At 42.7% G+C, this 17,046-nt stretch overlaps 1 protein-coding gene across 1 annotated transcript in view; it reads left to right on the top strand.

The window, feature by feature from the left end:
* The window catches only part of LOC135519392 (ly6/PLAUR domain-containing protein 6B-like), a 52,928-nt gene extending 37,237 nt beyond the window's left edge, over positions 1-15,691 (top strand). Inside the window, exons 2-5 of the mRNA XM_064944584.1 lie at positions 1,565-1,713; positions 1,862-1,960; positions 14,389-14,519; positions 14,679-15,691. Of these exons, the coding sequence (XP_064800656.1) occupies positions 1,590-1,713; positions 1,862-1,960; positions 14,389-14,519; positions 14,679-14,876 (552 nt within the window). The 5' untranslated portion in view covers positions 1,565-1,589 and the 3' untranslated portion in view covers positions 14,877-15,691. The remainder of the gene's footprint in view (positions 1-1,564; positions 1,714-1,861; positions 1,961-14,388; positions 14,520-14,678) is intronic.
* The last annotated feature ends 1,355 nt before the right edge of the window (positions 15,692-17,046 follow it).

The following is a 17,046-nucleotide window of genomic DNA, read 5'->3' as shown; positions in this document are numbered from 1 at the left end:
GCCTCGAAGCGAAAAGGCATTAAGCTCGTCTGGCAGGCTTGCGTCACTGGGCAGTGCGCAGCTGGCTGGGTTTCCCTTTGTAGTCCGTAATAGTTTTCAAGCCCTGACACATCTGATGAGCGTCAGAGCCGGTGTGTAGGATTCAATCTTAATCCTGTATTGACGGTTTGCCTGTTTGATGGTTCGGTTCATCTGAGGGAGTATCGGGCTTTCTTAAAGCAATAGGATTAGTGTCCTGCTCCTTGAAAGCGGCAGCTTTAGCCTTTAGCTCAATGCGGATGTTGCCTGTAATCCATTGCTTCTGGTTGGGATATGTACGTACGGTCACTGTATAGATGACGTCGTTGATGCACTTAGTGATGAAGCCGATGACTGAGATAGTATACTCCTCAATGCCACTGGATGAATCCCGGAACATATTACAGTCTGTGCTAGCAAAACAGTCCTATAGCGTAGCATCTGCGACATCTTCGTCGTTTTGACATTAATATGTGTAATAATAATAATTGAGTTAATAAAGCCGCATACAAACTTTCTCTTTTTTGCTTTCTTGAGTAATGCATCTCCAAAATTCTGGTGTTTCAGCCTAGCTCAGTGCTTTCTATGGTGGTGGAAATGGGAAATCTGACTTCAGTGAGTTCAAGACAACTGGGAACTCTGGAAAAAAACGGGTTTTGAACATTCATCCTATTCGGAATTGCAAGTCCGGAACTCGGGCCTCTTTTTAGAGCTCCGACCTAAAGATCACTGATGTCATCATGATTTGACCTTGTTTTTTCTGAATTCCTAGTTGTCTTTAAAGCACCATAAATCCAGAGAATGCCCGACTTTGATGACAAAGTTTGTTGACAAAATTTGCCCACGAAGGACCGCCACGGACCGGTTGCTTGTTTATTGCCTCGTGCAGTTCGTTAATTGCCAGCTTGTCATTTTTCTTGTCCTAAGGTGGAATGTATACAACAGTCACGATAACAGATGAAATCTCCCTTGGGAGGTAGAAGGGTCGGCATTTGACCATCAGGTATTACAAGACGGGTGAACAATGGGTCGACACTTCCAACACGCTAGAATCAGCAAACCAGTTGTTATTGAAGAGGCAAGAAATGATAGCGAAAACATTTAGTAAAAATAGATGACGGAAGAATCACAAAATAGCAAAGTGGGGTCGGAGCTTGCAAAACGGCGACAATGCAGTATGTGACTCTGATTTACTCCGCCCCATCTGGCCAAGGGTCAGAAGTCAAGGTTCAAAGATCTGATAGAGACCAGAAACATTCAGCAGCTCTCTGAGGTCCTCCCCCTCAGCGCAGAGGCTTGCCCCCTCAGGATCAGGTAAACGTGGTCAGGGCAGGGCATGGAGTGACTCAATTCCATGATAATACAAATTCTCATTGTCCCAGTGAGGGCCAACCTGTTCCTTCTTCTCGTTCTCAATATCCACTTTAGTTTATTATTCTTTTCCTCATATTCTCCTTTCCCATTCACTTGGCTCTATGTTACATGATCTTGCAAAGGCTAAAATGATACTTGATTATATGTCCATTCCTGATTATTTCTGTTACAGTGGTTCAGGTTGCTGATAGACTGTGATGATGTCATTCTCCATGGCCCTGCACCTCACCGCTGTTATCCAACTCCTGGCGCTGGTGGCCATATGTGACCAGGTTACAGCTGATCACATCAACTTCTACAACGTCAAACCACCTGTGGAAGGTATGTTCTGCTTACTGGTTGAAATGATGTCATGTCTTCAACAATGTCGTGAACTTTTTTATACTTGAATCCATCATAACAAAAGTTTGAACAGAAGCAATGTGAGCGAAAACATAGATTCACACACAGTGTGGGAATGTCTTCACAGCCACTCCATTCCCTAAGAGCTTCAAGTGCTTCACCTGCGAGCAAGCTGCAGACAACTACAACTGTAACCGCTGGGCTGAGGACAAGTGGTGTCCACAGAGTGAGTAGTACCCTCTGTTTCACACAGATACGGTCAGATATTAGTGTTTCTCATTGGCATGACTGATAGGGTTAACCAGTACTTAATAATCATTGTTATTATTGCTGTTACACTGTTATAATACCTTATGATTATGCTGTTATAGCCAGTGCTTGAAAGAGGTGCAGGGGCAGTCATTTTCCAAGTCGCTCCATTAGACTACGTTCACAGAAATTCCCAAATGACATTATGCTATAGAAACCTCTGATTATTCACTGTTAAGGGTTCATACACATTTTGATTTCATGACTTCCATGACTTCTCTGTGACTTTTAACCAAATTTACATGACCAATTTTTGGTGGCATCTCTATGTAGCAGAGTTTCTGTTAGCCGGGGAAAAAAAAGAAAAGCCGATTAAATAAAATTGGCTCCGGCCAATTGTCCAGGAGAAGAAAAACAATTGAATTAGCACGTAGGTATATTTGTTGTTTCTTATTTATCACATGCACAGCATACAGATACAGAGCCTTTTTGTGGAAAATCTGTCAGACAGAACTTTTATAAGCCCAATCATTGCGCAACAATTCTAAGTGCAATCCTGTGTTAAAAATAGATTTTGGGCCACGATTAAAAATAACAAGTATTTTTATTTCTCAACTGGTAATTCATGCGCACTTGAAGGCAGGCTTCATCAGACCGTCACACATCTTTGCAATGAGCTGGAGGCAGTATCCATTTTGAAAACATAAAGCTACTTAATTGTTTGAATCCTGAACATTTTACTACATACATTTTACCTTGCTTCAAAGGAGCCTAGGCAAAATCGGACCATATTCGTAGAGGGAATTATTTTATACATGCCATGAAACCAGTAGCCTATTTATCTCATGTTTTATAGGTTTTCAACTTCAACATTGTCCGGTAGCCAAATGAACATTCGAGCCTTGTGCGCACTGCTGGACTAATAATGTTAAGAAATAATAGTTTATCAACATTTTAAGCTAAATGTTCTGATCTCTTGCATCAGGTACAGTTTACATACACTTAGGTTGTAGTCATTAAAACTTGTTTTTCAACCACTCCACAAATTTCTTGTTAACAAACTATAGTTTTGGCAAGTCGGTTAGGACATTTTTTTGCATGACACAAGTAATTTGTCCAACAATTGTTTACAGACATATTATTTAACTTAGAATTCACTTTATCACAATTCCAGTGGGGCAGAAGTTTACAAACACTAAGTTGACTGTGCCTTCAAACAACTTGGAAAATTCCAGAAAATTATGTCATGGCTTTAGAAGCTTCTGATAGTCTAATTGACATCATTTGATGTTAATTGGAGGTGTACCTGTGGATGTATTTCAAAGGTCTACCTTCAAACTCAATGCCTCTTTGCTTGACATCATGGGAAAATCAAAAGAAATCAGCCAAAACCTCATAAAACAAAAATTGACCTCCACAAGTCTGGTTCATCCTTGGGAGCAATTTCCAAACGCCTGAAGGTACCACGTTCATCTGTACAAACAATAGTACGCAAGCATAAACACCATGGGACCACACAGCCGTCATACCGCTCTGGAAGGACACTCGTTCTGTCTCCTAGAGATGAACGTACTTTGGTGCAAAAAGTGCAAATCAATCCCAGAACAACAGCAAAGTACCCTGTGAAGATGCTGGACGAAACGGGTACAAAAGTTTCTATATCCACAGTAAAACGAGTCCTATATCGACATAACCTGAAAGGCTGCTCAGCAAGGAAGTAGCCACTGCTCCAAAACCGCCGTAAAAAAGCCAGACTACGGTTTGCAACTGCACATAGGGACAAAGATTGTACTTTTTGGAGAAATGTCTTCTGGTCTGATGAAACAAAAATAGAACTGTTTGGCCATAATGACCATCGTTATGTTTGTAGGAAAAAGGGGGATGCTTGCAAGCTGAAGAACACCATCCCAACCGTGAAGCACAGGGGTGGCAGCAGCATGTTGTGGGGGTGCATTGCTGCAGGAGAGGCTGGTGCACTTCACAAAATAGATGGCATCATGAGGTAGGAAAATGATGTGGATATATTGAAGCAACATCTCAAGGCATCAGTCAGGAAGTTACATCTTGGCCGCAAATGGGTCTTCCAAATGGACAATGACTCCAAGCATACTTCCAAAGTTGTGGCAAAATGACTTAAGGACAACAAAGTCAAGGTATTGGAGTGGCCATCACAAAGCCTTGACCTCAATCTATGGAAAATGTGTGTGCATAACTGAAAAAGCATGTGAGAGCAAGGAGGCCGACAAACCTGCCTCAGCTACACCAGCTCTGTCAGCAGGAATGTGCCAAAATTCACCCAACTTATTGTGGGAAGCTTGTGGAAAGCTACACGAAACAATTTAAAGGCAAGTCTACCAAATACTAATTGAGTGTACAGTCATGGCCAAAAGTTTTGAGAATGATACACATACTAATTTTCACTAAGTCTGTTTCCTCAGTTTGTATGATGGCAATTTGTATATACTCCAGAATGTTATGAAGAGTGATCAGATGAATTGCAATTAATTGCAAAGTCCCTCTTTGTCATGCAAATTAACTGAATCCCCAAGAAACATTTCCAACATTTTTGCAATTTAGCCCTGCCACAAAAGGACCAGCTGACATTATGTCAGTGATTCTCTCGTTAACACAGGTGTGAGTGTTGACGAGGACAAGGCTGGAGATCACTCTGTAATGCTGATTGAGTTTGAATAACAGACTGGAAGCTTCAAAAAGAGGGTGGTGCTTGGAATCATTGTTCTTCCTCTGTCAACCTTTGCTTTCCCTTGATCCCCATTATTATTTGCACATTTATTTTTGGTGTGATTTACCTTTCTGTCTTGGAGGATTACCTTGTGGATTACCTTGTTCTTGTGGAATTCCTTTTGAGGTTGTGGTGCTCTGTGTTTCTGTCAGGACCCGGTTACGAGGACAAAACAGTCACTTAACCAACTGAGCTGTCAGCAGAACCCAGAAGATCACTCTGAGACGGTAATGCTGATTGAAAACATGTTTGAATTCCACAGAACAAGGTTATCCAAAGGTAATCAAAAGAAAGGTAAATCCACAAAGTGGTGCTATAGGGCTCAAAAGATACTCAAAAATAAATAAACAAGAACAAAAAACAGAATTCCACAAGAGCGTTCCAAGAGTTCTACTAGGGCTCAACATACAAACACAGAGCAAAGAACTGAGGGAAACTTTTAAATACAATCTGCAAATAATAATGGGGATCAAGGGAAAGCAAAAGGTCAAAAAGCACAATGGGGGCATCTAGTGACCAAAAACCGGAACAACCCTCAAATTGACAGGTACCTTGCCGTCATCATTGCTTTGCACAAAAAGGGCTTCACAGGCAAGGATATTGTTGCCAATAAGATTGCACCTAAATCAACCATTTATCGGATCATCAAGGACTTCAAGGAGAGCGGTTCAATTGTTGTGAAGAAGGTTTCGGGGCGCCCTAGAAAGTCCAGCAAGTGCCAGGACCAAGTTGATTCAGCTGCGGGATCGGGGCACCACCAGTACAGAGCTTGCTCAGGAATGGCAGCAGGCAGGTGTGAGTGCATCTGCACGCACAGTGAGGCAAAGACTTTTGGAGGATGGCCTGGTGTCAAGAAGGGCAGCAAAGAAGCCACTTCTCTCCAGGAAAAACATCAGGGACAGACTGATATTCTGCAAAAGGTACAGGGTTTGGACTGCTGAGGACTGGGGTAAAATCATTTTCTCTGATGAATCCCCTTTCCGATTGTTTGGAGCATCAGGAAAAAATCTTGTCCGGAGAAGACAATGTGAGCGCTACCATCAGTCCTGTGTCATGCCAACAGTATAGCATCCTGAGACCATTCATTTGTGGGGTTGCTTTTCAGCCAAGGGAGTGGGCTCACTCACAATTTTACCTAAGAACACATCCTCAGAGAGCAACTTCTACCAATCATCCAGGAACAGTTTGGTGATGAACAATGCCTTTTCCAGCATGATGGAGCACCTTGCCATAAGGCAAAAGTGATAACTAAGTGGCTTGGGGAACAAAACATCGATATTTTGGATCCATGACCAGGAAACTCCCCAGACCTTAATCCTATTGAGAACTTGTGGTCAATCCTCAAGAGGCATGTGAACAAACAAAAACCCACAAATTCTGACATACTCCAAGCAGTGATTATGCAAGAATGGGCTGCCATCAGTCGGGATGGCGCCCAGAAGTTAATTGACAGCATACCAGGGCGGATTGCAGAAGTCTTGAAAAAGAAGGGTCAACAATGCAAATATTGACTCTTTGCATCAACTTCATGTAATTGTCAATAAAAGCCTTTGACTCTTATCAAATGCTTGTAATTATACTTCAGTATTCAATAGTAACATCAGACAAAAATATCTAAAGACACTGAGGCAGCAGACTTTGTGAAAATTAATATTTGTCTCATTCTCAAAACTTTTGGCCACGACTGTATGTAAACTTCTGACCCACTGGGAATGTGATGAAAGAAATAAAAGCTGAAATAAATAATTCTCTCTACCATTTTTCCGACACTTCACATTCTTAAAATAAAGTGGTGATCCTTACTGACCTAAAACAGGGAATTTTTACTAGGATTAAATGTCAGGAATTGTGAAAAACTGAGTTTAAATGTATGTAAACCTCCGACTTCAACTGTACATTTTTTTATGTAGCCTAGACCTACTGGTTGTATAAATTTGGGATTTATCGTCCCACAACTGTCCCAGAGTCTGTTTGGGCTATTTATTATAGTACATTGACAGCATATTCCTGTCTAAACAGAAATAAATAAACAAATTAAAAATAGTCTACTAAAGCATGATTTGGCCACATAGGATCATTAGCTTCCCATAACTGTAAAAAAATAATAATAATTGCAGATTGTTTTAAAATTTCAAATGTGCAATTTCGGCAGCGCACGCTGCAAATACCAAATAGAAGATTTTTGAGTTCAGACTGTCAGTGAAAGTAGAGAGCACAGCCAGGTATATCACAATATTTCAAAATTCATCCTGGGAAGACATAGTTTGGAAAGCAAATGGCTATTGCTGTAAAGAGAGATCTGTCTTTTAGTTATCAAAAGTCTCAATTTAACTTAATAGCCTATCTTATTGGCACTAGCGGAGAGCATCGGCCCCAGTGAGTACGCACTACGCATATTCACCACTGCACATATTCACTCTTGATCATTGTTGGGTCTGTGTCACTTCAACGTTTGTTTTTGGACAATAATTTCCTCCTCCAGTTTAGATGGACGTCATATTCTCTTTGTGTCTCCCCTTCTTGTAGGCCTATTATATGGACAGTGTTGTTTTTATTGATTATTTGTCAGTGTCAGCAGAGTAGGCTACCCTGTAATTTGTCATATTAAAATAGATTCTGCTAATGTCTCCAGTCATATAAAGTGTCATAAAGTAGAATTGCATGAAATGTGTTTTTCCTGTGCAAGGAAAGAAGAAACCTGATATAGCCTAAATCCCAGGCCTCTACAAAATGAGCTCTCAGCCATGTGTTGAACAGTCCTTTTTGAGAACAGTGATTGAGTTATATTATTAGCCTAAATTATGACGAGCGAATCTACTCGTCACATTATGAATAGTAGGGTTTACATCTTACATAAGTGATGATGCATGAAATGCTTTATTATAAAGCTGCATTCTGATCCCATTTGGGCTACTATCTCCTGCCAATGTAACATTTTTTTTTTACTTTTAGGAAACGTTAAGTTGAAGTTATGAAATACCAAGAAAATCATTTTTTCAAGTTCCTTAAATGTGCTAATAATGTTCCAAAGCCAAGCAGCCATCTTGCACCATTCCCAGAAAGTTTTATGCAAAATAACCATAGGACAACCACGCTCTCACCAGGCAGCAGGTAGCTTAGCGGTTAAGAGCTTTGGCAAGGTGGAAATATCTGCTGTTCTGCCCTTGACCAAGGCAGTTAACCCACAACAAGAACTGCTCCTCGGGCGCCGATGACGTGGAGAGCGATTAAGGCAGCCCCCGCAGCTCTGATTCAGAGGGTGGTTGGGTTAAATGTGGAAGACACATTTCAGTTGAATTCATTCAGTTATGCAACTGACTAGGTACCCCTCTCCTTAAAAACATATGGTTATCAGAACGTATGTGCTAACTGGGAGGCACGTAATCCCCCACAAAGTAGAATAACTGCACTGTTGAGGCGTCAGCATGCTTCAGTTCGACTGGCGGCTAGCCGAAGTCGGATAGGCGAACCGAACAGCATGCTCCGGTCAAAGACCTTCACTTGAAAAACAAGAAATAAGCAGCAATAGTACTTTTTGTCCATTTTGAGAAGCCATAGGAAGTATGTTGTGCATTCGGAAAGTATTCACACCCCTTGATTTCTTCCACATTTTATTACATTACATCCTTTTTCAAAAATATAAAAAATCTGCATTAATCTTCACACAATACCCCATAATGACAAAGCAAAAACAGGTTTTTATGTGGAAACAGTTAAGGGGTCTGAATACTTTCCGAAGGCACTGTATATGTATGTGTACAGTATATCACAAAAGTGAGTACACCCCTCACATTTTTGTAAATATTTGTGTATATCTTTTCATGTGACAACACTGAAGAAATGACACTTTGCTACAGTGTAAAGTAGTGAGTGTACAGCTTGTATAACAGTGTAAATTTGCTGTCCCCTGAAAATAACTCAACACACAGCCATTAATGTCTAAACCGCTGGCAACAAAAGTGAGTACACTCCTAAGTGAAAATGTCCATATTGGGCCCAAAGTGTCAATATGTTGTGTGGCCACCATCATTTTCCAGCACTGCCTTAACCCTCTTGGGCATGGAGTTCACCAGAGCTTCACAGGTTGCCACTGGAGTCCTCTTCCACTCCTCCATGATGACATCACGGAGCTGGTGGATGTTAGAGATCTTGCACTCCTCCACCTTCCATTTGAGGATGCCCCACAGATGCTAAATAGGGTTTAGGTCTGGAGACATGCTTGGCCAGTCCATCACCTTTACCCTCAGCTTCTTTAGCAAGGCAGTGGCCCTGCGGCCCAGTCTCTGAAGGGAGGGGATTATGCTCTGCTTCAGTATGTCACAGTACATGTTGGCATTCATGGTTCCCTCAATGAACTGTAGCTCCCCAGTGCCGGCAGCACTCATGCAGCCCCAGACCATGACACTCCCACCACCATGCTTGACTGTAGGCAAGACACACTTGTCTTTGTACTCCTCACCTGGTTGCCGCCACACACGCTTGACACCATCTGAACCAAATAAGTTTATCTTGGTCTCATCAGACCACAGGACATGGTTCCAGTAATCCATGTCCTTAGTCTGCTTGTCTTCAGCAAACTGTTTGCGGGCTTTCTTGTGCATCATCTTTAGATGCTTCCTTCTGGGACGACAGCCATGCAGACCAATTTGATGCAGTGTACGGCGTATGGTCTGAGCACTGACAGGCTGACCCCCCACCCCTTCAACCTTTGCAGCAATGCTGGCAGCACTCGTACGTCTATTTCCCAAAGACAACCTCTGGATATGAGGCTGAGTACGTGCACTCAACTTCTTTGGTCGACCATGGCGAGGCCTGTTCTGAGTGGAACCTGTCCAGTTAAACCGCTGTATGGTCTTGGCCACCGTGCTGCAGCTCAGTTTCAGGGTCTTGGCAATCTTCTTATAGCCCAGGCCATATTTATGTAGAGCAACAATTATTTTTTTCAGATCCTCAGAGAGTTCTTTGCCATGAGGTGCCATGTTGAACTTCCAGTGACCAGTCAGTATGAGGGAGTGTGAGAGCGATGACACCACATTTAACACACCTGCTCCCCATTCACACCTGAGACCTTGTAACACTAACGAGTCACATGAAACCGGGGAGGGAAAATGGCTAATTGGGTCCAATTTGGACATTTTCACTTAGGGGTGTACTCACTTTTGTTGCCAGCGGTTTAGACATTAATGGCGTTGAGTTATTTTGAGGGGACAGCAAATTTACACTGTTATACAAGCTGTACACTCACTACTTTACATTGTAGCAAAGTGTCATTTCTTCAGTGTTGTCACATCAAATCAAATCAAATCAAATTTATTTATATAGCCCTTCGTACATCAGCTGATATCTCAAAGTGCTGTACAGAAACCCAGCCTAAAACCCCAAACAACAAGCAATGCAGGTGTAGAAGCACGGTGGCTAGGAAAAACTCCCTAGAAAAGCCAAAACCTAGGAAGAAACCTAGAGAGGAACCAGGCTATGTGGGGTGGCCAGTCCTCTTCTGGCTGTGCCGGGTAGAGATTATAACAGAACATGGCCAAGATGTTCAAATGTTCATAAATGACCAGCATGGTCGAATAATAATAAGGCAGAACAGTTGAAACTGGAGCAGCAGCACGGCCAGGTGGACTGGGGACAGCAAGGAGTCATCATGTCAAGTAGTCCTGGGGCATGGTCCTAGGGCCGCGGTTCAGTTGAAACTGGAGCAGCAGCACGGCCAGGTGGACTGGGGACAGCAAGGAGTCATCATGTCAGGTAGTCCTGGGGCATGGTCCTAGGGCTCAGGTCCTCCGAGAGAGAGAAGGAGAGAATTAGAGAACGCACACTTAGATTCACACAGGACACCGAATTGGACAGGAGAAGTACTCCAGATATAACAAACTGACCCCAGCACCCCGACACATAAACTACTGCAGCATAAATACTGGAGGCTGAGACAGGAGGGGTCAGGAGACACTGTGGCCCCACCCGAGGACACCCCGGACAGGGCCAAACAGGAAGGATATAACCCCACCCACTATGCCAAAGCACAGCCCCCACACCACTGGAGGGATATCTTCAACCACCAACTTACCATCCTGAGACAAAGCTGAGTATAGCCCGCAAAGATCTCCGCCACGGCACAACCCAAGGGGGGCGCCAACCCAGACAGGATGACCACATCAGTGAATCAACCCACTCAGGTGACGCACCCCCTCCAGGGACGGCATGAGAGAGCCCCAGCAAGCCAGTGACTCAGCCCCTGTAATAGGGTTAGAGGCAGAGAATCCCAGTGGAAAGAGGGGAACCGGCCAGGCAGAGACAGCAAGGGTGGTTCGTTGCTCCAGAGCCTTTCCGTTCACCTTCCCACTCCTGGGCCAGACTACACTCAATCATATGACCCACTGAAGAGATGAGTCTTCAGTAAAGACTTAAAGGTTGAGACCGAGTTTGCGTCTCTGACATGGGTAGGCAGACCGTTCCATAAAAATGGAGCTCTATAGGAGAAAGCCCTGCCTCCAGCTGTTTGCTTAGAAATTCTAGGGACAATTAGGAGGCCTGCGTCTTGTGACCGTAGCGTACGTGTAGGTATGTACGGCAGGACCAAATCAGAGAGATAGGTAGGAGCAAGCCCATGCAATGCTTTGTAGGTTAGCAGTAAAACCTTGAAATCAGCCCTTGCTTTGACAGGAAGCCAGTGTAGGGAGGCTAGCACTGGAGTAATATGATCAAATTTTTTGGTTCTAGTCAGGATTCTAGCAGCCGTATTTAGCACTAACTGAAGTTTATTTAGTGCTTTATCCGGGTAGCCGGAAAGTAGAGCATTGCAGTAGTCTAACCTAGAAGTGACAAAAGCATGGATTAATTTTTCTGCATCATTTTTGGACAGAAAGTTTCTGATTTTTGCAATGTTACGTAGATGGAAAAAAGCTGTCCTTGAAATGGTCTTGATATGTTCTTCAAAAGAGAGATCAGGGTCCAGAGTAACGCCGAGGTCCTTCACAGTTTTATTTGAGATGACTGTACAACCATTAAGATTAATTGTCAGATTCAACAGAAGATCTCTTTGTTTCTTGGGACCTAGAACAAGCATCTCTGTTTTATCCGAGTTTAAAAGTAGAAAGTTTGCTGCCATCCACTTCCTTATGTCTGAAACACATGCTTCTAGCGAGGGCAATTTTGGGGCTTCACCATGTTTCATTGAAATGTACAGCTGTGTATCATCCGCATAGCAGTGAAAGTTAACATTATGTTTTCGAATAACATCCCCAAGAGGTAAAATATATAGTGAAAACAACAGCGGTCCTAAAACGGAACCTTGAGGAACACCGAAATTTACAGTTGATTTGTCAGAGGACAAACCATCCACAGAGACAAACTGATATCTTTCCGACAGATAAGATCTAAACCAGGCCAGAACTTGTCCGTGTAGACCAATTTGGGTTTCCAATCTCTCCAAAAGAATGTGGTGATCGATGGTATCAAAAGCAGCACTAAGGTCTAGGAGCACGAGGACAGATGCAGAGCCTCGGTCCGATGCCATTAAAATGTCATTTACCACCTTCACAAGTGCCGTCTCAGTGCTATGATGGGGTCTAAAACCAGACTGAAGCATTTCATATACATTGTTTGTCTTCAGGAAGGCAGTGAGTTGCTGAGCAACAGCCTTTTCTAAGATTTTTGAGAGGAATGGAAGATTCGATATAGGCCGATAGTTTTTTATATTTTCTGGGTCAAGGTTTGGCTTTTTCAAGAGAGGCTTTATTACTGCCACTTTTAGTGAGTTTGGTACACATCCGGTGGATAGAGAGCCGTTTATTATGTTCAACATAGGAGGGCCAAGCACAGGAAGCAGCTCTTTCAGTAGTTTAGTTGGAATAGGGTCCAGTAAGCAGCTTGAAGGTTTAGAGGCCATGATTATTTTCATCATTGTGTCAAGAGATATAGTACTAAAACACTTGAGCGTCTCTCTTGATCCTAGGTCCACGCAGAGTTGTGCAGACTCAGGACAACTGAGCTTTGAAGGAATACGCAGATTTAAGGAGGAGTCTGTAATTTGCTTTCTAATAATCATAATTTTTTCCTCAAAGAAGTTCATGAATTTATCACTGCTAAAGTGAAAGTCATCCTCTCTTGGGGAATGCTGCTTTTTAGTTAGCTTTGCGACCGTATCAAAAAGGAATTTTGGATTGTTCTTATTGTCCTCAATTAAGTTTTTTTGGAAGCTTGCTTCAGAGCTCGGGTATTTTCTGTGTACCAGGGAGCTAGTTTCTTATGAGAAATGTTTTTAGTTTTTAGGGGTGCAACTGCATCTAGGGTATTGCGCAAGGTTAAATTGAGTTCCTCAGTTAGGTGGTTAACTGATTTTTGTCCTCTGGTGTCATTGGGTAGACAGAGGGAATCTGGAAGGACATCAAGGAATCTTTGTGTTGTCTGTGAATTTATAGCACGACTTTTGATGATCCTTGGTTGGGGTCTGAGCAGATTATTTGTTGCAATTGCAAACGTAATAAAATGGTGGTCCGATAGTCCTGGATTATGAGGAAAAACATTAAGATCCACAACATGTATTCCATGGGACAAAACTAGGTCCAGCGTATGACTGTGACAGTGAGTGGGTCCAGAGACATGTTGGACAAAACCCACTGAGTCGATGATGGCTCCGAAAGCCTTTTGGAGTGGGTCTGTGGACTTTTCCATGTGAATATTAAAGTCACCAGAGATTAGAATATTATCTGCTATGACTACAAGGTCCGATAGGAATTCAGGGAACTCAGTGAGGAACGCTGTATATGACCCAGGAGGCCTGTAAACAGTAGCTATAAAAAGTGATTGAGTAGGCTGCATAGATTACATGAAAAGGTATACTCAAATATTTACATATAAACTCAGCAAAAAAAGAAATGTCTGTTTTCAGGACCCTGTCTTTCAAAGATAATTCATAAAAATCCAAATAACTTCACAGATCTTAATTGTGAAGGGTTTAAACACTGTTTCCCATGCTTGTTCAATGAACCATAAACAATTAATGAACATGCACCTGTGGAACAGTCGTTAAGACAGATTACAAACGGTAGGCAATTTAGGTCACAGTTATGGCTGAGAGAGGCTGGACTGAGGGCTTGTAGGCCTGTTGTAAGGCAGGTCCTCTCCAGACATCACTGACAACAACATCACCTATAGGCACAAACCCACCTTCACTGGACCAGACATGACTGGCAAAAAGTGCTCTTCACTGGCGAGTCACGGTTTTGGGTCCTGTTGGATCGGAGGGTGAGGGCTAGGGTCATTCCCCCCAAAAATGTCTGGGAACTTGCAGGTGCCTTGGTGGAAGAGTGGGGTAACATCTCACAGCAAGAACTGGCAAATCTGGTGCAGTCTATGAGGAGGAGATGCACTGCAGTACTTAGTATCTGGTGTGGCCACCAGCTGCATTGACTGTTACTTTTGATTTTGGATATGAATGCCCACACCCCATTGCTATTCAATGCAGATCCCGCTTTCATTCTGCTTTGATCAACCTTTTTTTGACTCTGTGTCGGAATCTGGGCCGTGATAGGCCACTTTGTGGTATAGCAGAGCCGGTATGCAGTTCCCCAAAAATATGGCGCTCCGGACAGCTCCGGCCCATGTCAAGCCAGCTAACCAGTTGAGTAATGTATATTTCTTTGTTATCCTTTCCTCAGATACACAGTTCTGTATGACAGTGCACCACTTCACCAGTCATGGCAAAACCAAGTTTGTGACCAAAAAGTGTGCTGCCAGGGAGGTGTGTCACGCTTCAGGCTGTAGACATCACAGGGACATGGGTCACACAGTAAGTCCATGCACCAAAACCCATCCACAATAGCCCACAATCATCTGTCTCCTCAGGAATTTGTAGAATCAGCTGAAAAGTATTTGTCATTACTGCTGCCTTTGTGTTTTGATTTTGTTGTCGCTCACTCCTCCGCTCTGTCTCCTCTCCCTCTTTTAGGAGTGTGTGTCGTGCTGTGAGGGTATGATCTGCAACGTGGAGGTCCCCACCAACCACACCAATGCTGTGTTTGCCATGAGGCAGCAGGCTTACAACTCAGCCCCACCCCAGGCCCCTGTGATGACAGCGTGGGGCTGCTGCTGGTTGACATTACTCACCACCCTGGGCCTGGGGTTGACCAGACTGGTCCTACTGTGACACTGCTGTCCCTCAGAGCATGTCCCTATAGAGGGGACCAGACTATACCAGACCAGCATGTTCCTCTGAACATGGAGGATGTGTGTTGTTACAAGTGTGGTGGTAATCTGTGTTAAAGATGTCACATAGATCAATCGGACAATCACGAAGGACTACAGCAGTGTCCTAATGAATGATGCTTGGTTTGTTAACATTGGTTGCATCTACATAAGCCAATGGGACTGGAGAAAGCATCCATGGAATCAATTGAATTGGACAAAGACCAATGGTCAGTTGATCTATAGAACTGGATGTAGCTTGCCAGCTAGTGGAGTTGGCAAGCAGAGGAGTTAGCCGGAAGGGTTCAAGGAGGATCATGCCCATCATAAGTCTAATGTCCATTGCTGATTCAAAGATGGATGCCCAGTGACCGATCCTTCAATCAGCCTGGGCCAGAGCCCAAAACTACTATACGGAGCATGCCGAATGAGATGCTGGAACCTGGAGATTTTAAATGTTTCACAGAACATTCCCTAGGATTATTCATGGTCCTGGGAATGTTAATCGTGTGTTCTCTGTGGGATTTTGCAGCACTGCAGGGCACACATGGCCCAGGAATGACTGGACACATAGGCATGCCCCATGCCCATTGGATCAGGGAGAACTTTGGGAGATGATAGACATGGAATCTGGTGTAAATGTATTAGTACTTGATCCATAGTATGGCACAAAATGAAAGCATTTTGCACTTGAATGTTTTGTTAAGAAATATTGTTACTTGTATTTTTTTTTAGCATAACTTGTGAATATCCTTAAATAAAATGGAAAGAACTATACTTTTGGAAAGATGTACTTTTCTATATATTTAGCTTTTCTCGACAACATGCCTTAATGACATTACAGTGTTACTTTTACCAGAAAGTATTATCTCTTTGCAGAAGTCCCATGTCTGTGGCCATATGACAACATGGTGCTCATTATGACCGTTATGTAGTTCCTAGCATGTGAGACTGATTCACCAAGCTGTGTGCTGGCCCTGTTTCTGCCGCATGTTGTGAAGAGGTCTTATCACATCTGTTCTTCGATCTGGAAATCTCCGAAAAATATGGAATATGATATTTATTTACATAAATAGTTGCAATGTCTGGTGATGTAATATGGCATAAACTATCATTGCCATGAAGTTGTGAGAGATTAATGACAAAGGATTTTATGTCCATGTCAGCAACATGAAAAACTTGACCTTTTTAAAGGTTAACCTTCTTATCGTGTTTTATTGATATTTAATGAATATGTCAAGAAACCATGGAATGTTCAGTTATTTATGGCATATTATAGGATGGGTCTAATCCTGGATGCTGATTGGTTAAAACCGAGTTCCAGCCGGTGTCTAATCCCCATGTTACCACCCACTAAGGATACATTGAAATGCCTATTTACTGTTCCACCTCATTGCTCAATCCACCATCGCATCAGCCCAGCCAGGCAATTTAAGAATTTGATCTCTACTGTAAAAAGCATCTAGACATTATCTCCCATTTTCTGTTAGACTAGCATTTTGTTTTAAACCGTGGCGGCTTGTAAAAAAAAGTGCTGTCTGTCTCTCTGACATCTAACGTTGTTTCAATATGGAAATTCGATCTCCAACTGTTTCATAGTTTGAAAGTGCTGGGAAGAGATGGACAGGCAGGCAACTTTTCTCAGCCAGTTGAAATCATGAATCGGCATAATGTTTATGGATACATACAAATACATTTCAATAGAAAAACAGGTCAAACAAAATGAAACACAGCTAGTTTGCTGTTTTTCCAGATGTAGTTTCAAGTGATTGTGTTAGTGTAGTTGTCTAGCTCCTCTGAACTGTGTCCTGGAGTTGTCACTAGTTACCACAGCCACAAAGTAACACTTGGCTATTTCATAAATAATTATTGGAACAAAAAGCTTTTTGGTCATAATTTAAGGTTAGGGTAAGGCATACAGTTAGCAGTGTTGTTAAGGCTATGACTGAGGTTTGGTTTAAAATCAGATTTTAAGAAGAGAAGAACGAGTAGAAATAGGCAGGGTTTATGACTTTGTGTTTGTGGTAACTAGTGACAACCGTGTCCTGGCAAGAGATCAAATTTTCTATGCCGGGCAAAATCGTGTATCATTAGCTCATTGTTATGGATGTATCCAAATAAATGTCACTAGA

This window comes from Oncorhynchus masou, chromosome 29 (assembly GCF_036934945.1).
Source record: "Oncorhynchus masou masou isolate Uvic2021 chromosome 29, UVic_Omas_1.1, whole genome shotgun sequence".
Taxonomy (NCBI): domain Eukaryota; kingdom Metazoa; phylum Chordata; class Actinopteri; order Salmoniformes; family Salmonidae; genus Oncorhynchus; species Oncorhynchus masou.
This window is presented reverse-complemented; position numbering and strand designations above follow the sequence as displayed.